This window comes from Argentina anserina, chromosome 1, assembly GCF_933775445.1.
Source record: "Argentina anserina chromosome 1, drPotAnse1.1, whole genome shotgun sequence".
NCBI classification, from domain to species: domain Eukaryota; kingdom Viridiplantae; phylum Streptophyta; class Magnoliopsida; order Rosales; family Rosaceae; genus Argentina; species Argentina anserina.
In genome coordinates, this window is record NC_065872.1 from 1,614,923 (window position 1) to 1,637,523 (window position 22,601).

At 39.3% G+C, this 22,601-nt stretch overlaps 8 protein-coding genes across 8 annotated transcripts in view; 3 read left to right on the top strand and 5 right to left on the bottom strand.

The window, feature by feature from the left end:
* Positions 1-9,328, bottom strand: part of LOC126783560 (uncharacterized) — a 55,272-nt gene extending 45,944 nt beyond the window's left edge. Inside the window, exon 1 of the mRNA XM_050509047.1 lies at positions 9,225-9,328. Coding sequence (XP_050365004.1) covers positions 9,225-9,293 — 69 coding nt within the window. The 5' untranslated portion in view covers positions 9,294-9,328. The remainder of the gene's footprint in view (positions 1-9,224) is intronic.
* The window catches only part of LOC126783486 (probable ethanolamine kinase), a 55,112-nt gene extending 40,992 nt beyond the window's left edge, over positions 1-14,120 (top strand). Inside the window, exons 2-12 of the mRNA XM_050508965.1 lie at positions 11,143-11,312; positions 11,427-11,518; positions 11,671-11,777; positions 11,904-12,009; positions 12,321-12,443; positions 12,588-12,679; positions 12,786-12,870; positions 13,139-13,244; positions 13,326-13,392; positions 13,593-13,685; positions 13,770-14,120. Coding sequence (XP_050364922.1) covers positions 11,176-11,312; positions 11,427-11,518; positions 11,671-11,777; positions 11,904-12,009; positions 12,321-12,443; positions 12,588-12,679; positions 12,786-12,870; positions 13,139-13,244; positions 13,326-13,392; positions 13,593-13,685; positions 13,770-13,883 — 1,122 coding nt within the window. The 5' untranslated portion in view covers positions 11,143-11,175 and the 3' untranslated portion in view covers positions 13,884-14,120. The remainder of the gene's footprint in view (positions 1-11,142; positions 11,313-11,426; positions 11,519-11,670; positions 11,778-11,903; positions 12,010-12,320; positions 12,444-12,587; positions 12,680-12,785; positions 12,871-13,138; positions 13,245-13,325; positions 13,393-13,592; positions 13,686-13,769) is intronic.
* Positions 1-14,120, top strand: part of LOC126783474 (probable ethanolamine kinase) — a 55,076-nt gene extending 40,956 nt beyond the window's left edge. The window contains exon 12 of the transcript XR_007670877.1: positions 13,970-14,120. The gene's annotated coding sequence lies outside the window, so the exon portion shown is untranslated. The remainder of the gene's footprint in view (positions 1-13,969) is intronic.
* Positions 1-22,601, bottom strand: part of LOC126783543 (NADH-cytochrome b5 reductase-like protein) — a 54,295-nt gene that overhangs the window by 13,469 nt on the left and 18,225 nt on the right. The gene's annotated exons all lie outside the window — the stretch shown is intronic.
* On the bottom strand, positions 863-4,333 carry LOC126783436 (DEAD-box ATP-dependent RNA helicase 52C-like). The gene is made up of 6 exons (XM_050508910.1): positions 3,583-4,333; positions 3,409-3,492; positions 2,690-2,932; positions 2,287-2,454; positions 2,036-2,149; positions 863-1,926 (listed from the first exon to the last, which is right to left on the bottom strand). The coding sequence occupies exons 1-6, from the start codon at positions 4,282-4,284 to the stop codon at positions 1,195-1,197; spliced, it is 2,043 nt and encodes a 680-aa protein (XP_050364867.1). The 5' UTR covers positions 4,285-4,333; the 3' UTR covers positions 863-1,194.
* On the bottom strand, positions 6,100-9,126 carry LOC126783574 (uncharacterized). Its single transcript, XM_050509068.1, has 7 exons — positions 9,004-9,126; positions 8,230-8,345; positions 7,987-8,068; positions 7,676-7,735; positions 7,486-7,593; positions 6,852-6,897; positions 6,100-6,634 (listed from the first exon to the last, which is right to left on the bottom strand). The coding sequence occupies exons 1-7, from the start codon at positions 9,124-9,126 to the stop codon at positions 6,399-6,401; spliced, it is 771 nt and encodes a 256-aa protein (XP_050365025.1). The 3' UTR covers positions 6,100-6,398.
* Positions 14,179-16,850, bottom strand: LOC126783453 (F-box/kelch-repeat protein At1g55270-like). Its single transcript, XM_050508931.1, has 2 exons — positions 16,261-16,850; positions 14,179-15,706 (listed from the first exon to the last, which is right to left on the bottom strand). The coding sequence occupies exons 1-2, from the start codon at positions 16,291-16,293 to the stop codon at positions 14,447-14,449; spliced, it is 1,293 nt and encodes a 430-aa protein (XP_050364888.1). The 5' UTR covers positions 16,294-16,850; the 3' UTR covers positions 14,179-14,446.
* Positions 19,987-22,439, top strand: LOC126783591 (uncharacterized). Its single transcript, XM_050509093.1, has 4 exons — positions 19,987-20,919; positions 21,541-21,705; positions 21,791-21,842; positions 21,935-22,439. Exons 1-4 carry the CDS (start codon positions 20,666-20,668, stop codon positions 22,055-22,057), a joined length of 594 nt encoding a protein of 197 aa, XP_050365050.1. The 5' UTR covers positions 19,987-20,665; the 3' UTR covers positions 22,058-22,439.

The window sequence follows — 22,601 nt, forward strand, 5'->3', positions numbered from 1 at the left end:
GACCAACAAATTAAGAAATTCATCAATCAGCCACGTAACTAAACTAGCCGAGCTCAAATGCTTCCTGCAAAATCCAAGTCGACCTTCCTGCAATTGTGTCTTAAACCATGGTGCTAGTTCAGTTACTCTGCAAGAAAGTACTGATACTGAGGCATAGACTGATAGAAAGTAGGAATAAGAACGCTTCCCTCAAAATATTTACGTTATATAGTTTTACTTACTGACGGACTGGATCCAAGTATTGAACCAATGGGGTTTTAACTTTTAACATTCCTCCATTTTTAGGAATTCATTGTGCTCTTTGATCTTGTGTAATTTCACAAAAACGTACTGGACTTTATTCATGTTTTTCACACTACTAGTTTCTTTACATGATTACATCATTCACAATACACTAGTCACTTGCAGGTGATATAATGTTGTTTTTTTAGAGAAAGAAACTATATTTCACCAAAATGACCATGAAGACAATTCCAGCAACAAGGCACATTCATTTGTATATACAATTGTGATCGAAATCCAAATCCAAATCCATGCAAGGCAATGGCAGGCTCATCATATCCATGTCATTAATTGAACAACTGATTCTTGATGATCCTTATCAAAGAAATCCTAATGAAGTTCCACAAGTAAAACAGTAAGTGCGAATTGCAGCTTATATTGGCAACAGCTTATATCTTCAAAGGAGTTTCAAAGGAGTAAACAGTTTCTCCCATGATTCAGGCGATTCAACTGAACACAAAACAATGCTTGATCCCTGATCTTAGCTTCTATCGCATTTCTCAACATATCAGCACAAACATGTATCTTCAAAGTAAATAGAAGGGAAACGAAGAGATCAGAGAGGGCAGTAGAAGATCACTCGATAACTTTTCATTGATATATTAACCTGAGGCTATGGATCATAACAAAAGCATGCTGACAAAATACATACTGAGAGATTAGGTTCATTACAAAAGGATCACATCTTAACACCTAATGAAACAAGCTTCTTGATACTATGAAGGTCAAGAGGCAAGTTAGCTCAGCATGCTTTCTAGTACTTGTATCAGACCTTTTCCTAAAAGAAACTAAGGGGATATTAAGTTGAATTCTCCCATCTTGTAGTTAGTCCTTGATCTTCAGAAGCTGTTTTTTCACCATTATCTATAGATATCACTCCTCATTTACTGTTAATATGACTATCCTGCAGATCTATTCCCACCCACCAGCAACAATATCATCATAATTTCCAAAGCTCGATGGACCAGTGGTACCAGCAGCATCAGTGTTACCCCCATTATAAGAAGCATCAGTGTTTGAAGTAGCAGGCTCATCCACATAAGAGTTCCCATATGTTCCTCCATGGCCAAAAGAACCAGCATCAGTTTCACCCACATTATAAGAAGCAACATTTTTTGAAGCAGCAGGTTCATCCACATAAGAATTCCCATAATTTGCACCATAGCCAAATGAACGAGCCACATATGAGCCTGAATCATCACGAAAAGCAGGAGCGCCAGCACCCACAGAAGAATCCCCATAACCATAACTGCCAGACCCATAATGATTCTCACTCCTACGAAAGTCATATCCACCAAAGTTACTGCCACCATACTTTTGGCCCTGGTCTCCACCATAAGGAGATGATTGTTCAGCATAATTTTTAAGCCAGTCAGGAACCTCCTGCTTTGATTCCTTCAATAAATCCACTAGTGCCTTTGCATGTGGCTGGTTCTTTTCACTGAAGAAAGCAGTTGCAAGACCAGTTTTACCAGCACGTCCAGTACGACCAATCCTGTGAACATAATCATCTATGCTTTTTGGAAAGTCAAAATTGACGACATGGGCAACATGTGGGATATCTAAACCTCGTGAAGCAACATCTGTTGCCACCAGTATTGGAGTTGTACCACACTTAAACAACCTCAAAGCTCGTTCCCTCTCCTACAAAATTGACAAGCAAATAATGAGTGCAGGTACAGGAAAGGAATAACACTTTAACAAACAGTACCGTAAAATGATAGATCGAATTAAAGAGATAAGATAGTCTTACCATTTGCACTTTGTCGCCATGTATTGCTATTGCGGGGAATCCTTTTCTGGATAACCAGTTTTCCAACTGATTTGCTCCTTTCTTGGTCTCAACAAATACCAAGGTTAAAGCAAGCTGACTCACAAACAATTATGCAGCGATAGTTCAGAAAAACAAAAATTTAAGGATCTAAATCAAAACATAGCTGTCATGAACAAATCAATGCTAAGTATAACAAACAACGGAAAGCAAATGAAAACTTGAAACCATACCTTTCCATTAGATCCATTGTCCCTCTGATTCTTAAGAAGACCACATAAATGCTTTGTTTTGTCCATATCATTGACAAACTCAACCTTTTGTGCTATAAGATCAGTGCTTGACCCAACTCTCCCAACAGCCAGAAATATGTAGTTCTCGAGGAAATCTGCCGCAAGCCTCTACAGGAAACAAAAATGATAAGACACATTATAGCGTATAGTATTAAAACAAGGAACAGCTCTCGAAGGTTATGCCAAAATACATGCATCCTAAGCAAAGGGTCTATTTCGACACCACAAACAAAACATGGCATACTTTGAGCTTACTGATTCCTCAACTATTGGTTAGCAGATTTATTAGTTGAATTCCATATATAGAAACACATTTTAGAGCATTAACAATTACTTGACCCACCTGTATTTCAGCAGGGAATGTTGCACTGAAAAGCAATGTTTGCCTTGCACCAGGGGGAGGCATGTCCATCCGTTGAACAATCTTCCTTATTTGAGGTTCAAAACCCATGTCCAACATCCTATCAGCCTCATCTAGTGCCAAGTATTTGATCATCTTGAGGGAAACTCGTGACCGTTCAATCATGTCCACCAAGCGCCCTGGAGTGGCGACTAGGATGTCAACTCCTCTCTCCAGATCACGAAGCTGCAGGGTCAAAAGAAAGTATCAGTAACACAACAAACAAAAGTTCCATCTTTCAAAACCAGAATTTAGAGAATGGTGGATCGTGAGTTCACAACTTTAGTAAATTGGAAGAATCAAGAAGACACAATACAGAGTCATACTGCATCAACCTGTCTGACTCTCTAACAAGATATCAATACAACACAACTTCGAACAGCCATGATATACCAAAAGCAATCACACCTCATAGCCAATCAAAATGAAAACCATCAATCCTTGTCGACCATATGACAAGTAACAAATAGTCTCGAAAATAACACCATGACTCATAATATCAATATTAGCATACAACAAGTTCAACAGACAACACAGAAACAATTAACCACAAACACAGCATAGTCTAGTGTTCTACACTCCAACACTTCCAAGAAATCAGAAACACGTGACGAAATGCATCATTACGAACAATCAGAATCACTGGAAATGGAGACACAGACCTGCTGGCCCATCGGCGCTCCACCATAAACAACAGCCACCTTTGCTCCACTCTGATATGCAAACTTCTCAGCTTCCTCGTATATCTGCCACATCAACATTGAAAAACATCAAAACCAGACCAACATTCTAACTACATTGTCCCCAAAACTCTGCGAAAACACACACACACACACCTGACTAGCCAACTCTCTCGTCGGAGACAAAATGAGAGCCAGAGGAAACACAGTCCACCCATCCCCACAACTCTCAGACCCCGCCATTGACTTTTCAGTCAACACTCCACTGATAATGGGGAAGCAAAACGCCGCCGTTTTACCCGACCCGGTCTGAGCACAGGCCATCAAGTCCCTTCCGGCCATGGCTATCGGAATCGCGTGGCGCTGCACCGGCGTCGGCTTCACGTACCTACACCTCCTGATGTTGTTGTTCAAGCACTCCCCCAAGTCAATCTCTCCAAAGCTCCCCGCCGCCGCCGGCACGTCCTCGCCGGTCGCCTCCACCGGAATATCCTCGTACGCATCGAAGTTGATACCCGCATTGCTGACGTCATCGCCGCCGCTCACTTTCACCTCCTCGAGCCTCTCGCACACGTCATCCACCGGCCTCGGCGGCTGCGCCCTACCGCGGCTCCGGCCGCCGAAACCAAAACCTCCACGTCCGCCGCGACCAGGACCGGAGCGGCCGCCTCCCCGGTAGCCGCCGTAGCTGGGGTGAGAACCGTACTGAGCCGGCTCGCTGAAACCTCGGCCGTAGGCGTTGTAGCCGCCGCCGCGGAGATGAGGAGGGACGTAGGAGGCGGAGCTGGGCCGGGGGCGAACGCCTTTCCGGGCCGACTCGGTGACGGCTTCGGCCCAAGACATGGTTCGCAGACTCATGATCACCGTGTTTTTTTTCACACCTGACAAAACACACAAAAGCCCTCACAAAAAAAAAATGAGAGCTTCTGTTGAATTTGGGGGTGAAGAAGATGATCGATGGGGGAGCCGTCTCTGGGTTTATAACTTTATATATGAATGTGAAATGTGGGGAGAGAGAGAGAGAGAGAGAGAGAGTGAGAGTGAGAGTGAGAGTGAGAGTGATAGTGAGAGAGAGTGAGGTGGCGGAGGTGGTGGTGGGTTAATTCTATCGACGTATTTGGTGAAAATGACCAACGGGGGAAAAAGTACTATTATTTTAAGTTTTTTAAAGTAGGAAATGAAGAGTTTTTTATTTTTCATTTTTTTTAGGGTCCATCTCCACCGTTAAAAAAATCTGATATAATTATCAATAGTATCTCTACTGTTTTTCTTTTTAACGTATATATATACATAATTTTGATTTTGATTTTGATTTTGATGGCTCTGTTTGTACGCGGGTTCAGGCCATCTCCAGTAAGTATTGAGCTCTGTTGCCCTTTTTGACATTTCATCAACTCCACCAACAACAGAGGGCCCAAGGTGGGTGTAGAGGTCTAAATCTGGCCCTTTCTTTGGCTCTCCAGCTCTTGCGGGACCTCATGCAACAACAATAAACTACTCTCCATCCCTTTCTTTGGGATGTAGGAATAATCGAAACGTCCATACGTTGTATATGATGAAGATCAATGGTTGGTAATTAAACACTATAATTAAGATTATACAAGTAGCCTTTGTGAATTATGAAAAAAATATGAATCAAATTCATTATCAGAACATACCCTTAAAAGGAGTCTCCAAATTTCTTTTTCTCCTAATAATTATATTAAAGTATTATGATAAGAAAGTAATATATTAGAAATAAAAAAACATGATGTAAATCAATAAAATATTGTGAGGGCTAAAATCTAACTCTCTCCACTCTTTTATGAATTATAAATATTAAACATGGGTCAAATTATAGCTCTGGACCCAATATAGTCATCTCTTACCAAAGATAATCTCAATTACTATAGGTTCTTAATTTGGTAAACATCGTCGAAATTATGTTATCTCTGTTACTAAAAAACTTGAAAACTATAGGTTCGCCGGAAAGTTTATACACTGGCTTTCAGCAATGCCAAACAAGTGATCGTGGAAGGTGACTTAAAGTTTTAATCGACTACATAATTGTATATAATGCCTTTCTCCAGCAGAATTAAAACGGTAGTGGATGATGTTCCTTCGTTGATACCTCATTTTCATTTGGCGAACTTCGTTCATAATCCGTCTGAGCCGGCTACAGTTTTTGGTCCCACTATTTTCCTCTTTATGTGTTCCCACTGTGAATCAGCTAGGAATGGGTGTACCTAGAAGGTCGCTTTCAAAGTTATGGACAAGAAAATATTGGCCTTTTAGAGAGCCCGACTCAATGAAGTGCTTCGCGCGTGTGGTTAAATGCGCGCGTGGATTTGAGGCAGGGAACGCCTGGGAAGGCTGGGATATCTTATGGCGATTGGCGAACGAACGCGGCCTTCGTGCTTTGTGGTTTATATGTTTTGGGGAGATTCGAATAGGAGTTTGGGTGTGGGACGTTGGGTAGAAGATTAATATCTTCGACTGGTCTACACGCGTATTGAACGTGGGTGGAGTTTGATTATACTGAAGTGGAGGGTATAATGGACATTTGCGCAATCTTTCACTGCTAAATGCGGGATGAATGCTTAATGGCGTTTGCGACGATTACTTTCTACTTCTGCTTGTTTTGTTTTTAATTAAAACCAGTAAGCTCTTTTTGAAGGTATTGTAGATAGAACTAGGGGAACTGTAGAGGAAATGACACAATCGGAAGACATACATAAGAAATATGCACTCCATAGTTCATTCATCTGCAACTTTAACCATTTTCTTTCCGGCGTTCTGACCACGAAAATCTCCCAATAAAAGCCGACGGAAAACGCTCCCAGAAGTTTTCAGATTCTCGTACTACAATAACATCTGTAGTTGTTCATGAAAACTTCTCCATGCCCAGTTGAGCAGGAGCAGAATTCTCTAATTCGACTGTACCATTTATGCACGGTATAATACGCGAGGTTAACTCCATAACTAGCACACCTTTACTCCTTGACATTTTCTACCATTTTGTTTTCGGTCAATAGATGCTTCTCTTCCTCGTCAAGTCTTTCCAACCATTTTAGTCCAAGATCACATCCTGCTTTTGCAGCAATCTGAAACCGCTCTCTTGCCATTCCTGCCTGGTCTCTGACAAAGCTTTCTGCATTTTTTCTCGTCTTTCTGGCTAAAGAACCCCTTTTTGCAGTCAACTTCATCACAGATTCTGGGACTTCAACACCTGAGATATGCATATATGTCATTAAGGGTACATTTTCATGAGAAATTGAGCATGGAATTCAAGTTCTGGCTGTAAGCAAGAACCACTATCTGTATATAAGAATCACCCATCATAGAAATGAACCTGTGGCCAGTACTTAATCTATTCCAATTAATCGTGAGAATCTTGGCAACCATTCTGCAACAACACAAATGAAGCATGGTATGGAAGAACAGACCTTGAAGAAGAAGAGACCCATATGCTATAGCTGCGCCAGCATGTCCCTGAAATGTATGAAAAGTAAGGACACTTTAGAAGAGTGCTCTAATTGGAGAAACAATAATACCTCAGTAGATCCTAGGAAGATTAGACGTGTACAGAGATTAATTTTGTGGATAATAACTAGAACATATATAGTTATCTCCCCAGATTTTTGTTTCTATTTCCCACTTCGGGTTAGCAACCAATTCCATTTTGACATAAAATTGATAGCAACCGATTCCATTTCTACATAGACTTAACCTTTGAGCATGCCATATTATATAAACGATAAAATGTCATGCACCTTCCTTGATTAGAGGGAGTGAGAGATTCAGACTGACTGAGCTCATTTGTAAATGCAAGAAAGTGCTGCTCAAGCAAAAAATGTAATCCTTTTATGATGTTGACACTGTTAAACAACGAAATAATACATCAATTAGCCTAGCCCATTTAGAGATCCGCAGCTTTGCCCAACAAGTACCTATTACTAGTTACTACTGAACCAGATCAAATTGAACGAAATTCTACAACTACGACTACAGTTCTATTGTAATCAATCTCAGTGAATATCATGGTTGGAAATGGGTAAGCAGTATCAGGAGCTTCATTACCTTATCTGATGCCCTATGAAAACACCACAAGGCAGAGGCAACATCTTTCTTGACACAGTCTCCAGTCAGATACACAGCACCCAGAAGGTATAGTGCACCTGGATGCAACTAACAGTGTACCGAGCTCAAGTTAGAACTTAAAATAGATTCTAGAAGCACTAATATTTGCAAAAATATAGTGAAAACCTACCTGATCAACTGCCTTCTCCAAATAATCGAAAGCTTGCTGATCCGATTGGACATACTCGTTCTGAGAAAACACCCAAGAAGGCATCCATCATAAAGTAATAATAAAATCATCAAAAAAATCAGATGAAAAAGAAAAAGCAACAAAACAATTGGGATCCCCAACCAGAAACAGCAGAATATTGATCTCGCAGGGAAATTTAATCACATCAGTCATCAAACTTCACATATTGGGAACGAAACCCATAAAATTAATTAGTCCACTATACAAATTGTATGATAGCGGCAAAAGATACAATTCACTTGGGAGTGTACCTCAACTCTAAGACGACAAGCAAGTTCATATTGTGCATCTGAATCACCCATATTTGCCGCTTCAACTAACAAAGCAGCTCCTCTGTTATGAAGTAAACAGCAAATCAATCAAACGAATTTTTTTTTAATTGTATACCCCATCATGCATCACATAGTAATGTTGGGAATGCAGACCACCAGCAGTGAAGTAACACAAAATTACAAAGAAATGAGTCGATAACACTTCTCAGAAAGTACACTTACATAGCTTTGCACGCCCCTGGAACATGGTATTTCAAATGCAATCTGGACAGCCAATACCTGGCATGGGTATTTGAGTTGTCAGTCTCTAGAGCCAACTCAAAGTTCTCCTTTGCTGCCTGGTGTGATCAAACAATCATGTCAGAACAAAGACTACTTTTTCTATTATCCTAATTCATTTTCAAAACCCTAATAACGGTTGCTCCATCCTTCCCTCTTTGCTTTGCATGATACTCTATACCTTACCTATGATTTGGAAGGCTAAATCTTACCCAGCAATCAACCAACAGTGAGTAAACTAATGATGGCAATCAAAAGCAAATCATGGATTTTATGCCAGTAGCCTTTTATTATAAATAATACCCTCTTTTGATTCCTCCTAAAACCTAAAACCAAATCCATCGATAACCCATATTTCAATTTGGTTCCTCTTTGTTTCCCACATTTTCTCATAAACCAAAAGCATATAAAACACATACGAACATACATAGAAATCAAAACCAAAAAGAACATTTTCCTCTTTAATTCAATGACCCCATTTTGCTGGCTCCTTTCATCTTGAACCTCATCATACCTACACAATATTCTGGTCTAACTTGTGGATCAGTACACACTCTGCATCTTCACATTACTAATCAAAGACACCAACTTTCTGGGTTCCCACTACTTTTCCAACTCTAACTTCACCTCTGGCATTGAGACCAAACTCAAAACTCAAACCTCACCCGCATGAACTCAAAAATGAAGTCTTTATTTGTTTGTAAATTAGAGACAGACCCTTAATAGAGGAATGAGTCGGCGATCGTTGAGCTCACAATAGTCAATTACTCTATCAACTTCCTTCAAAGCGCTCCACCCTTTGGCTATCAACTCCATTGCCTCCTTGTTCCTATCGTGCATTGCTCTCTGCAAAACCAACCAAGCCCAAAACCCTTTTATCAAAAATGGAGACCAAGTTTTCAAGTTATGTGAAACCAGTAAGTACTTAAAAGACTGACCCTTTGAGTAAACTGAGCAAACCCATTGATGGGTCTCCAACTAAGCTTGTTCAAGAGCTGCCGCTGCATCCCGATTTAGAGTTTGAGACCGAGGGAATCAAGACCAACGTGTAAGAAGGTGTGGGTGAGGCCGTGAGGGCATATATAGAAATAGACATGATCAATAGTGAGGGCATATGTGGAAAACAATTTTGTGAGAAAATTTGCTGTGAACTTTCTCAAGAAAATATTTATGTGCTGCGAACTTTCTTCATAAAATAGTTTTTTCTTTATAAAATAGTTCTGAACAAATTGTGGACTATAATCTCGCCATAATATGGGAGTTATGACTTATGAGACTGAGATTAGTGGGAGCGATAGAGCAGAAGACAAGGAATATGCAGGGCCGGTCCAGTGTTTATGAAGACTAAAGTGAAAAATATTTTGATGTTCCAAAATAAATGTTTAAAAAACCGTAAACATAAAAATAAAATAAATTAATATTTTACAAATGAGTTATTAATAAGTCACGAGTTTAAATTTCGACGAATTATGATTATTTTATGATCTCTTACATGATATAAAGAAAAAATTTTGAAAATGAATGAAAAAATAGACTTTTTTATTATTGTAATCTTACTTATTTAGTTGATGTAATGGTAGTTTTTCATATATTAAATAATAACGTGTCTTTCAACTCTTCTTTTATTTCATTTTTTTCTTATTTGAGCCTCCTTAAATGTAGGGCCCTAGGCTTGAGCCTACTTACTCTTGCTCTGGGGGCGGCGGCAATGTGAATATGACACTAAAGCTCATGATGCCTAAACCCTAACCAATTTGCTCTATATAACTGAATTTAGTTGTAGCTCTCCAACAGGCGATTAGAATGAGACTCTAAATCAAATAAATCTTTCTTATCTTTTTCCACATGATTTTAAATTAAAGTCGTTTAGCTTGTGGAGGATAATTGCTTAGCTCCGATTAGTTTTGAATCCGATTGTCTTATCGGATTTAGATGGTTCATGGATTATTGAAATGTCACAAATTCGTAGTATAATCCTTATATAGTTTTGTCTTTCAACATTATTTTTCGTCAATCTTAAAGTCATTGTTTTTCAATAATTGAAGCTTTGCTATTATTATTACAAGTATTTAGATTCAACAAGATGCGTGAAAATGGATTCAATTGACAGCTTCGAAACTTTAGACAATGTTTAATCCGAGCAAGATCTTGAATGAATCTTCTGATGTGAAATGCGAGAGACCGAAAGGGAATGCCATATCGACTCTTTTTAGTTATCACCAACCAAATCCTGCCCGGCTGTCCTTCACAATGAATGGGCCGCAAAAGTTTAACAGACTAAAATACCAACCACACTTCAACACATGGCTGAATCTCATCACCTCTGGACGTTGACAAAGAAAAAAAGGGCACTTGTTGTAATGGTACATTTGCACGTGTTATTTAATTTGTAACGTATTTGCTAAAGTCAAGGTTAGGAAAACATTACAATATTATAATTATTGCGTAAAAGATCACAAGTCCTAAGTAATATTATTACAATGTTATTATCAATTCATGCACCTTAGATTAATCAGAACACGCATAACACGCTCTTTCATCATATGCTTCAAATTTTGAAGCAAAAAGAACAAGCTAGAAAAAAAACTCAATTATGAAGACCGACGACATTTAGTTCCTTGTAATACAAGCAAGAGTTTCCAATTCACACAAGCCATAAAACTTAATCAACCCAAAAGTAATTAGAAGAAAAAAGAGCTAGTTCGAGTGGGGGCAAACCGGTCACTTCACATCACCCGCCCAATCGGAAAAACCGGCGCTTATATATAGCCCCCGATAAAATGGCCGTTCTTCACTAAAACGTTGCGTTTGAAAAATCCAAAGCCCAAAAAAAAAAAAAAAAAAAAACTCAAAACCAGAAGAAGAAGAGAGAAATCGTTGAAGGCGAAAATGGGAGCGGTGAAGAACATCTGGGACGCCAGAGAAGTAGCCGGAGCTCCGGCGGACTGCTCTCACATCCAAATCCGCTCTTCTTCTCAATCCGTCGACCCTTCCCTCCCTCTCCCCCAAATCACGCCTCTCGTAACGTCCGTCTCTCTCTCTCTCTACATTTTCCGGCGCTTTTTCGTTTTTCAGCGGCCGGAAAAAAGGCGTGATTCGGATTTGCGTGGTTTTGATTGTGATTTGTTTGTGATTCGCAGGAAGCTGTGCAAGGATCTGTTCAAGGAGTGGTCGGATTTGGACGATTCTCGGTTCGCCGTCGAGACGGTCTCCGGCGGCATCACGAATCTGTGTGAGTGTTTGTTTTGTTGTTTTTTGAGTGATTGAATTGGTTTGTTTAAGCTGAGAAGGAGTTTTGGATTTTCTGTTAGGCTTTTGTTTAATGTGAAATTGCGGTTTACATTTGTGGTTTTGATGTGTTTGTGTTTGATTGATTGCGAGCAGTGCTGAAGGCTACGGTGAAGGAGGAGGATGGAAATGAGGTTGCCGTGACTGTTAGATTGTATGGACCTAACACTGATTATGTTATCAACCGCGAGCGTGAATTGCAGGTAGTTTTTGTGAGCTGAGATTAGAATTTGGTTTCGGTAATGTTGTTAGGATTACAATGTGTAATGTTGATGGTGTTTTTATGTGTATGCTTCACTTGGTAATTTGCTTGCTGTGTATCTGTTTAGGCGATTAAGTACCTCTCGGCTGCGGGGTTTGGTGCAACTTTGCTTGCTGTTTTTGGAAATGGAATGGTGCAGTCGTTTATAAATGCACGCACTCTTGTTCCCTTAGGTGGGTGATGTTCATTTCTTTTGATGAGTAAACATTTATTTAATGAAAGAAGTCTCAATGGGAAGCGAATATGTTAAAGTTGTGCATAAGATAGAAAGGAAAATCGACTGTTAATTTATGAATACCAACTAGATATTTTAAGAGCTTCATTTCCACAAATGTTTTTGGAGGGATTTGGTTCAGTACAAAGTGGTATACAAAATTCAAGAAGGACGATCATTTTCATTGAAATAGATTATATGCATTTTCAGGGTTCTTGGTGAACTGAATCAGTCTATTGACATGATCTTAAATTCTTCCCATCTCGGCAGACATGAGAATTCCAAAGCTGACAGCAGAAATTGCCAGGGAACTTCGCCGGTTTCATCAGGTGGAAATTCCAGGTTCCAAGGAACCTCAGCTGTGGAGTGACATTTTCAAGTTCTACGAGAAAGGTACCTTTTGTTTGATGATCAGTTACCTTACTTTGTTTTCATATCTATAAGTGGTTCAATTTGTTGGTAAACAATTGCCTTATTAAATTTAAATTTGGGTCATATGTGCGATTTCCTCATAGTTGAGCTGCCTCCTTGTTGCAGCCTCTGCTCTTGAATTTGATGACAGCGAGAAGCAGAAGATCTATGAAACTATCTCATTTAGTGAAGTTCGCCATGAAGTAGTTGAGCTCAAGGTATCCTTCACTATTATTGTTGCTTGGTTGTTCTTGTTGCTGATTTATTATTATATAAGCCAGTTGTGGTATTTAATCCAAGATGCCTCCGCTGATAATGGAACAGGACTTAACTAGCCATTTTAAAGCTCCCGTGGTTTTTTCTCACAATGACTTGCTTTCTGGAAATATAATGGTCAATGACAAAGAAGGTATTGTACAATGTGCTCTTCTTTTTAGCCTTGTTTATTGCTGACTCCTGCAAATCGCATTACCTTCTATTGTTTATAAGAGTTATTTTTGGTCTTATTGCTCTAAATTTTGAGCATATTATGTAGTTTGAATGGACAAAAATCAATAGGCGCCATTTAGATTCCATATTTGTTTGCTCAAGAATAATTTTCTTGACATGTAAAATGAACTAATACCTAATGTTCCACTTTCTAGTTTACTTACAGTTCTTTTCTGATGATTATCCAGAGAAACTCTACTTCATTGATTTTGAGTATGGGTCATACAACTACAGAGGCTTTGACATTGGTAATCACTTCAATGAATATGCAGGCTATGAATGTGACTACAGCTTGTATGTCTCTCTCTCTCTCACATTTATTTATACTATTTTATCAGTCACATAAGATTACCTTTGAACATGGTTTAAATGCAGATACCCAAACAAGGAAGAACAATACCATTTCTTCAGGCATTATCTGGGACCTGACAAACCACAGGAGGTACATCACATATAGATTCTGTTTTTTTTTTTTGCAAGCTTCACAAATAGATATTGAGGCTATTTATCTGTGAAAATATACAAATGGATGGTTGGTTTTGTCAAATTATATATTTCTCAGACCCACTGCTATTTCTTACAGAAGTTCCGCATGTTCAAGTTTGGTAAATTCTTTTGTTATCATTGTTTTAACACCATCAGGTATCGGACAAAGATCTTGAAGCTCTCTATGTTGAGACAAATACATATATGTTAGCTTCGCACTTGTACTGGGCTTTGTGGGGATTAATCCAGGTAATATCACTGTTTTCTCAAGTTACGCTCCACTACACATCGATCAAGTTCATCTTTATTTATAATCCGGTCGATAATGTGCAGGCAAAGTTTTCCCCAATCAAGTTCGATTATCTCAGTTATTTCTTCCTGCGATACAACGAATACAAAAGGCAGAAGGAAAAGTGCTTATCCTTGGCAAGGTCATTCCTCTCATGATCTCGTGCAGAGTAACGTGTAACAGCATAAGCACGCCTGTATGTTATGAATATGTAGGGAGTGCCATTCTTTTTACTCTGCTGCGGTGCTGCCAATAGATGGTGTTGTAATATAGTCTTCTATAGCCATGACAACTAGGAAAGACATGAGCAAATAACTTGCATCAGGGGCTCTCCAAGCACTGTAATGCAGATAAACTTGTGTATGTGATCTATGTAATATTTTTGTGCTCTCATTCATGATTCATGTTACAGTTTGGAGAATACTCTTGATTTGATTTGTCGAATACACAGCAATGTGACCAATGTCAAAAGTGTCATAATAACTTTCGGCGATACAACTAAAAGGATGGAATCGTAGTATCCTGTGTCTCATATAGATATTTGTAACAAAAGAAAGTCCGCAAAAACAAACATCCTCAACCACCTAGCAAAGGATCGCCATGTTATGTAGGTATACCATATAATATGGCGATCCTTCGGGTCTTTTCTATTAATCCATTAATCCAGAAGCATATAAATCATCGAAAGCACCTCTGCTTGTTGATACAATTTACAGGTCTACTAAGCTTGAAGAACCTGACAGTGAACTATGTGACTTTTCAAGCGGTTTCTGCCGGCAAGGCTTGACCACAGATTTGTGACCATCGTCCTGAACTGCCCTTTGCCTGCTAGAGTTTCCCACAGATGTTCAGCGCTTGCTCCACCAGCATCATTTGATTTCGAAACATCAACGAGTGAAATACTCATATTATTTCTGATGATGCATAATTTACCATTAAGGGGAACCAGGGAAGCTGCCTCCAAGGCCCTAGAGTTACCCAAATGTATCTTACTGTCGATATGCTTGCTCCAAGAATCAGTTGCTTCATCATAGACTCTGAGTTTGCAGCCATCCTTGCACTCCAAAGCATAGAGATGCCCATTTAAAGAAGCACTTGGGTTCCTCCAGCCTGCAACCATTCCGTCATACACAGAGTCCCAGCTGTCATTTTCCGGCTGATAGACCTCACTCAGGACTTGACGATGAGATCCTAACCCCTTCAGGAACCATTTTCCTTCATAAACAACCCCAATGAAAGGAACCATTGCGGTGCTCATATCTGAAATGAAGGACCATCTATTCTTGTTGGGATCATATACTTCTGCTGATCTCAAGGACCTATGCATCCCCTCATTTTCCCCACCAGCAACATAGAGGCAGTTATTTATAACACACGAGCCAAAAAAATGTCGTCTGCGAAGCATGTCAGGTGCACGATGCCATTTATTGGTCCTGGCACTGTAAAAAATGACTCGTCTCATTGATCCCTTTAGAGGATCCTTTCCTCCAAACAGATACAGGTGACAGCCACTGAGTACAGCACAACCAAATCCAAGGGCTTCAGAATACTCCTTGGGGACAGGAGGAAGGGCCTGCCACAGCTGGTATACAGGGTCAAAGGCATGCCAAGATATTTTCCCATCTCGATCTCTTTTAATCAAGTAAATCCATTCTTCAGCAATGCCAATGCTCTTACGGAGGGAGTAATAGAAGTTTCCAGCCAAAAGACGGTACCATCTTTTGCACACTACGCGAAGCTTGCGATGCTCCACTCTTGGGACCCGAATTAGGCAAGCAATAGCAAGATCATCAGGGAGTCCAGGAAGAAGAGGGGATTGATTGCGGCTACTCTCACCACGTCCAGGCTTACTCCTAGTTGGATGAATGGATGCCTTAATGTCTGGTTGAAGACAAAGCTTTGCCCCAGGGACATACTTCTTTGCTCCAGCAACAGTTTTAAGACCAGCATCAACCCTGCATAAACATGCTGTGCTATCCACCTGGAAATTTATACAGTATTTGTAATGATCAATTACTTACTTGTCAATAATCTCTATCATTCATTCTAATTTGGAAGACAAATTGTTGTGAAGATTAACACTTAAGCTTGTTACTACATCATAACTGAAGTAGAATTAGAGATCCTTTCAAAAACTTGTGGAAATTGTTAAGTTTTACGAATGAGATTGCAGCTAATTCCCACAACACATGAAACCCATAGATATTACCAAACAGAATGCCATGGGAGATATCTTCAACCTAAGTTTTAATATAATAAGTTAATAACCTGATTCCGGAAAAGGGGTAAATTCTACATCTTTCAACTATAAATAAACTACTGGGGGGAGCTCGAGTAGCTCTCATTAAGTCATTAGTCTTATCTCGTCCAGACAAAATTAGTAGAATGATTCCTAAAATTATAGCATACACACTCATGAGACATGAAAATCAATCAATTAGAAAATGTTAGCTTGAAAATGAAATCAAAGCCCATTATGTATTCATAAGTCATAACTCCATTGCATAATGGGAAGAAGTTGTCAAAGAAGTTTACCAATGGAGGCTGTATCATTCTTCTTCTGTCCATCTCTTCTTCCTCTAACACCTGCAACACCCAATATACCAGAACACTCCACCTCAATAATCTAATATCTATCTCTTTCTATCATAATGACCTACTGTTTTTTTCATCAGATGCCAACAATTCACATCAGTACCACCGAAGTTAACTTCAAACATGACCCCAAATCTCGAAATTCTCTACAAGCTACAAAGAACTATTGATAGATCCTCCAAGAAAGTAACCTCAAATTCCCCTCCAGTAGTCAAAAACCCCTCTGAAAATAGCTCAAAGTTGATCTAACACCAGCTTCAGAATCCAAAGCTAAAACCAACAGAGCTACACAGACACAGAACCAGAGTCAACCCCCGGTTGGAAACAAGAGAAACCCAACATTGATCAACTCATTACCTCATAAACCCACATTGAAAAGCCTTGAAAGTTCACGAGCGAAGGCATCCAAAGGGAATAATCAGAAACCCAAAGATCTTATCTTTACAATAAAAAGATGAAAAGAAAGAAAACCCAAAAGGCCAAAACCATGAAATGCTAGACAGCACAAAATTAGGGGGGCAAAGAGAGCACTCAAGCAAGAGATGGAGATGCCTCTCACCATTTAACCTTCAGTGGAGTTTAGGGCCCCCATTTTCCTCACCTCATTTTGCACAACCTACCAAGCACAAGAGTGTGTTCAAGAAACAAGAAAAGCAAAGCAAACCTAAACCATTAAAGGATCAAAGAAAGAGTGAGGCTTTGAATGAATCACTTGTTTCCTCAAACAAATTGAACAAAACAGTTCCCAACCAAAGAGTTGGAAGATAGCTGTTGTTTGAGTCTGAGGAAAGAAAGAGAGTGAGAGGGTTGAAAGCTATGAAAGTTCCAGTCTTTTATATATTTGATTGCACCAAAAGGGAAGAATATGGACAAATATTCAAAATAAATTTAGGAGGTGCCCCATTGGTCCCACAGCTTCACAGACCACAACACAACCTCATCAAGTGCCAAATGCCATTAATATACACAAGATTTCCCAGTATTGTGTCGTGTTTGACCCACTGCACATCATAGTGATCATACTATATCTATCATCTGCCTCTACTCCACAAAGGCTAATTTGGTCTCACTAAAATCCATGAGACCATGACACATTTAGTCGTTGAGTTCTTGATGGGTGATGATCACGGCTATGGATACGATAGATCCTCTTCCTGTGATTACATTATGATACAAGCCTATTAAGATCCTCTTATATCAATAAACCAATTAAGTAATCATAACAACGTATCGATTTATAGACCAAGAGAACAAGCATTTTTTTTTATACGAAAAGAAATGTATTAAAAAGATGAGTCTCATCACATTGTACAATATTAAATAATAAAACATTATAAGCCTCATCAGGAACTCTATCTGTGACCAAGTTTTGCTACTCAGCAATAAAGTTTGTTTTTTTATAAACATGTTTGAAAGAAATTGAATCAAAACTTGCAGCTAGAGTTCTAATGTCGACAATGCTAAATAGGCGCCACGGATCATCGAGAGAACAAGCATTGTGTTGTATGGGAAGATGAGTATTAAGCACACGCAAAATGGTTGTTAACATTTCTAATTCAGACATTGCACTCTTTCAAGTTTCAACCATTTCTAGAAGATGATGTGCACCCAAGTCATGTCCTGAGCTCCTAACCATTTGTCCAACCTTTTTGGCCAGTTGCTTTAACTTGCTATTATACTAACAAAGTAAGACCATTAGCTCATACTTCTTTATCGTGTTGCTCTTTTTATAATCTCATGATCGGCATTACTCCTAATCTCCAAAGCAAGAGGATTACTTTCTTTTAAAATTTCCACTAGCCAATCTTTGAAGACGTATTAGCTAGCGATCGAGATAGCTACGTATATGATTGAATCAACTAATCCTCTTCTATTGTTTGACCCTAGCTCACAATCCTGTGATGGGGAATATTAAGACTTCAACTAGTTTTCGTGCATAAAAATCTTGCATGTGAATTGATAGGTGTTGGCATTGTGACCACATTTTCTTCCTTTCCAAGTTTAACTTATTCTTGGAATTAAAATCAAACCCAAAACTGCTTATGTAAGACTCCTGCGTGTTCCTGAAAAGCATGCAGACATGAGCTGCCTAATTCGACTTTATCGTTCTCCGTAAAGTCTTCCATCTTTTGCTCTCATTCAGTCTCCATCATTTAGAAAAATTGAGTTTAAGTTCATGATAAACTAGTCCATTCACATAAGCAACTTCATTATTTTCCACAATAGGGTTTTCATCATCTTGGAGTACTGTTGCAGAGTGTGAGTACTGATTTGGAAATTTGAGTGTTATATATGTGATGCAGAAACTGAAACCAATTATTCTGAGCACTAAGTGAAGAATGATGAGACTGCTTTTCCTTTTTGAGGAGGAATTAATGGAATGGATGTTTGAAAGAAGTCTAGGGAGACAGGGCATGGTCGAGTTCTTTTGTAGGGTTTAAAAGCAAGTCATGGCTGTGGGCTTCACATGATTTTCCATTTATTCCATTGGTAATTTCCACACAAGAATTTGAAGCTCTGAAAATCTGAATCATATTCGTTAGGCGTTTTCCCTTGAAAAAATTAGGTATCACATCAGTATTTGAAAGAAGACCAAGAAAGAATCATCCATACCTAGATTGTCTTATATGTCTATCCTTTTCACATTGCATTTTCACGGTTCTGAACTTCTGATCATTCCAACTTTCATGAGTTCATCTTCAAAGCATCATATCAACACTAATTAAAGGGAGCATACTACATACTGGAGATGATGATGAACATACAAATGTATTAAGTATTAACACAGATAGCTATTAACACTGATGGAGTAACTAACTTTAAATCCACTGAGCAATCTTCACTTGCATGTGACATTTGTTTTTCCCCTCAATTCTTGAATATAGGTGATCAAGAAACCCCCTTGTGTTGATATCCCAGCTCCTAAGTCCCAACTAGTCTCGAATTGCTCTCTCCCAAGTGAGGAGTGGGAGAGCAATAACTAACATCCCAGGTTGGCACAAGTATCCCAATTCTATTTCTCTAACACCCTAGTGTTGCCAGTGTTCCCTTTTAGTGGCGTCAAAGGTAATGTTCATAGCCTCCTCTTTCTCTTTGGTGCCGTAAATTGTAGGATTCTAGGGCTTTGCTTTCCAAACAGGCAAAGCAGCCACAACATAAAAGCAAGCCAAATTACAACCAAGTCAAATTTCAATACCTACAAACTTCACTCGTCTCCCACAATCCATCTCCGCCAAATTTCAATACCTACAAAACACAAATTATCCTTTAGCACATCGCCTAAATCGTCTATGTACTCTTTCAAGTTATATCCGACTACGTCGCAACAAGCCAACAACGGCTAGTTGGACAAAGCGACAGTGGTTCGATCATCTGATTCCGACATGCATCATGATCGCATCTCTTCCATAGAGTGTTGATCAACTGGTCAGCTATTGCGCATGATGTGTCGCTTAACAGCCGTCCAATTTGACTGATTGACTATTATACTGTTTGAGATATTCCATAAAACAATGTGAATAAAAAGAAAATAAAATCAAGCCAAATATGGAAGGACACCTCACACTCACCAGTCACCATTTCGAAAAATCAAAGATTTCATTAACACGTTACCAAAATTAAATTTCTTCGAAGCAAAACTACAAATGCAAATGAAGAAGACGAAGCTAAAAATCAGAAATGGCAGAATTGGAAGGTTCCTTCTTCCTTGACATTCTTCTCCCCAAACGCATCAAGACATCCTTCACTTCTTCTTCTTCTTCGTCCTCCTCTGTTATTTCCAGAAAAGACTAAACTACCCTTGCTCTGCTTTTCTCCTACTACGACGACTCCACTGCTTCTTGGGTGAAATTGGGTTCTGGGTTTCGTAGGGCGGCTCAGTTCCGAAAATGGGTCTGAAGAATTTGGGGCATTCGTTATTGGGTGGCCTTGGATTTCGAGCTCTGGAGATGGGTTTGTTCTGAAATTCTTTCTCGTGTTCTTTGAGAATTGTTTAGTTTCTTGTGTTCAGAGTTTCAGATGGTTTTGCGGGAAATTGAGCTTTTGATTCATTATTGGTTGCTTGAGTTTGTTTGCTCTGATCAGCATTCCGGGTTCTTTAATTTTAGCTGATCGAAAACCTGTACTGGGTTTTCTTTGTGTTTTAGATTCAATTTGTTATTGTTATTGCTCATATTGGAACACATTGCGGGTTAGGAATGATGTATCAGAGGTTCAGAAGGATCAGTAGAACAGGGCAAGAGTGTTAGTACTTAGTTTTTTTTGGGTGGAATTGTGGATTTTTCGAGTTGGGTTTAGCAATTGGAGTGGTTGTGTGGTGTTGGTGTTGATTGTGTTGTGTGTCACTATGTCGGGTGGCACACCAACTGGTGGATACATAAGGCAGAGGCATAGCCAGGGCTATGCGTCGAGTGGGGATGATCTCGAGGATGATGCATGCTCAGTGTTGCATAGCTCGTCAGGTTTGAGTCCGAGAGCCTGGTCAAAGAGGGAGATTGTGGAGAATGTGATGTGGCTTGTCTCGGCAGCAGGCATTGTATACTTGGGTGATTCCAAGTCCAACTTGATATTTCTCTTGTGGCATGATGACCGAGTAAGAAGGTATATACAATTTTATGCTTTGTCTGGTTTGTTCACAACTTCACATTAATGTGTACTACTTGTATTGTTTGGTTAGCAAGTTCAGTGGTAAGAGTTACCTGATTTTTCATAAATGCGTTGTTGTTCTTCCATTTGAATTAGCAGATTTGGTTAGGAAACATCGAACAATGTACTCTTTCCCTTGCAAGTTGGTTGCTATAAGTTTATCCCCTGAAGTGCTAGCAATATGCTGCTTCATGTATGTTGAATTGTAGAATGGCCTAATTCTTCTTTGTGTAGTATGATTATGTTAGTAAGGTAAATCTGACTGTTCACAAGGGTAGTAAGTATAGTTAGTTTATGTAAGGAAAATATGTATGTTTGCCTTTCCAGCAAGCGTGGTTAGATTATGGTCAAGACATCCCTGCATGGGTTTTGCTAAGATTTGGGTTGTCTTTTGTAAGTTTTCTACATTTGTATTCCTGTAAGGCTTAACCATTTAACCTGTACTTGCATGAGACTAGTAGTTCCTCACAAGTTGGATGGTGTTTTGATTGCGGAGATTCAATGACATTTAGTTTGGCTGAAACAAAAACTTCATTCAAAGTTGCATTATCCTCATCTCTTTCATGTATCTTGTAGATTGCCCCTGTACATTGGGATGGTCGGCGTGGTTTTGAATATTATCATCTTCTGTTACACAAGTATGTCAGCATGGAGTGTGGGGCGTTTTGATGAGAAATGGGAAATAGCGAGTATATCTGCTCTGCCATTTGTGACACTACTTGGTGCCATTTCCTTTTGCCTGTAAGAGAAACTGTAATTCAGTTAGCTTCTACATTCACCATGTGTTATATTTACATCTTCTGACTTGTTGATTGCTCTTTGGCAGGTTCTCCTGTGCACTGTGGCCAATATGGGGGTTCTTGACGCTTCCCCTCCTGGTACATCTCAAAACTCATTTTCATTTGTTTATGTAGGTGAACAGTTGAGTACTTGTGGCAACTGTCTAATTACTCTATTCACGTTGTTGCAGTTCACGCTGTTTATGGCAGGGATGGTTATATTTCCGTACATTATAATTGGGACTTTTAGGAAACAACAAGATGCGCTGCGTACAGATAATGCCTCCTCAGATTTTAGTGATAAACTTTACTGACCTAGATCAAGAGCTGCTAACTCAACCATGGACAGACTGTCACATCTGTAGTGAAGCAATTATTGTCTTCCAATTAGTCAGGTTTTGATTTTACATACACATTCTTTTGATGATACACTCGATAGTACCACAGAGTTCTTTACAAACCTGGAGCGGACTGGTTGGGATGTAGTTTTGGAAGTTGATGCTAGTGAGCATCATCAGTTGTGTAAAAGTGTTTGAATTTCATGGATAGAAATGATGCCTTTGTTTCTGGTACGAGTCCATCTTTCACTACAGTGGAGATCCTGGCATTGATTTGGCATTATAAGATTCAGTTGTTTACGTCTCTCTTGCATGTTTCCTTATGCCTATATGAATTATTCTTTCATTGAGGTTTGCACACTTGATTTTTCTTTTCATAGCTTATTTACGTTGCACCAACGTCTGCACACTTGAATTTTTTTGCTTGAATACATTTGAGAACGCTGGTGAGTTTGACAGTGTTGCAAATTCAGCAGAGGTCCCGTGCATCTCTAATTCCTTTTGACTTGCCAACAAAATC

Excerpts from the sequence above, each read along its gene's own strand:
- LOC126783436 (XM_050508910.1), bottom strand. The coding sequence starts at position 4,284 with ATGAGTCTGCGAACCATGTCTTGGGCCGAAGCCGTCACCGAGTCGGCC. Across the intron at positions 3,493-3,582 it reads CGAGAGAGTTGGCTAGTCAG|ATATACGAGGAAGCTGAGAA; the intron begins GTGTGTGTGTGT and ends TTGATGTGGCAG. Across the intron at positions 1,927-2,035 it reads ATGGCGACAAAGTGCAAATG|GAGAGGGAACGAGCTTTGAG; the intron begins GTAAGACTATCT and ends TCAATTTTGTAG.
- LOC126783574 (XM_050509068.1), bottom strand. The coding sequence starts at position 9,126 with ATGCACGATAGGAACAAGGAGGCAATGGAGTTGATAGCCAAAGGGTGG. Across the intron at positions 7,594-7,675 it reads TGGAGAAGGCAGTTGATCAG|TTGCATCCAGGTGCACTATA; the intron begins GTAGGTTTTCAC and ends GTACACTGTTAG. Across the intron at positions 6,635-6,851 it reads TGGGTCTCTTCTTCTTCAAG|GTGTTGAAGTCCCAGAATCT; the intron begins GTCTGTTCTTCC and ends TGCATATCTCAG.
- LOC126783453 (XM_050508931.1), bottom strand. The coding sequence starts at position 16,293 with ATGGACAGAAGAAGAATGATACAGCCTCCATTG. Across the intron at positions 15,707-16,260 it reads GAATGATACAGCCTCCATTG|GTGGATAGCACAGCATGTTT; the intron begins GTAAACTTCTTT and ends ATAAATTTCCAG.
- LOC126783591 (XM_050509093.1), top strand. The coding sequence starts at position 20,666 with ATGTCGGGTGGCACACCAACTGGTGGATACATAAGGCAGAGGCATAGC. Across the intron at positions 21,706-21,790 it reads GGTGCCATTTCCTTTTGCCT|GTTCTCCTGTGCACTGTGGC; the intron begins GTAAGAGAAACT and ends GCTCTTTGGCAG. Across the intron at positions 21,843-21,934 it reads TCTTGACGCTTCCCCTCCTG|TTCACGCTGTTTATGGCAGG; the intron begins GTACATCTCAAA and ends ACGTTGTTGCAG.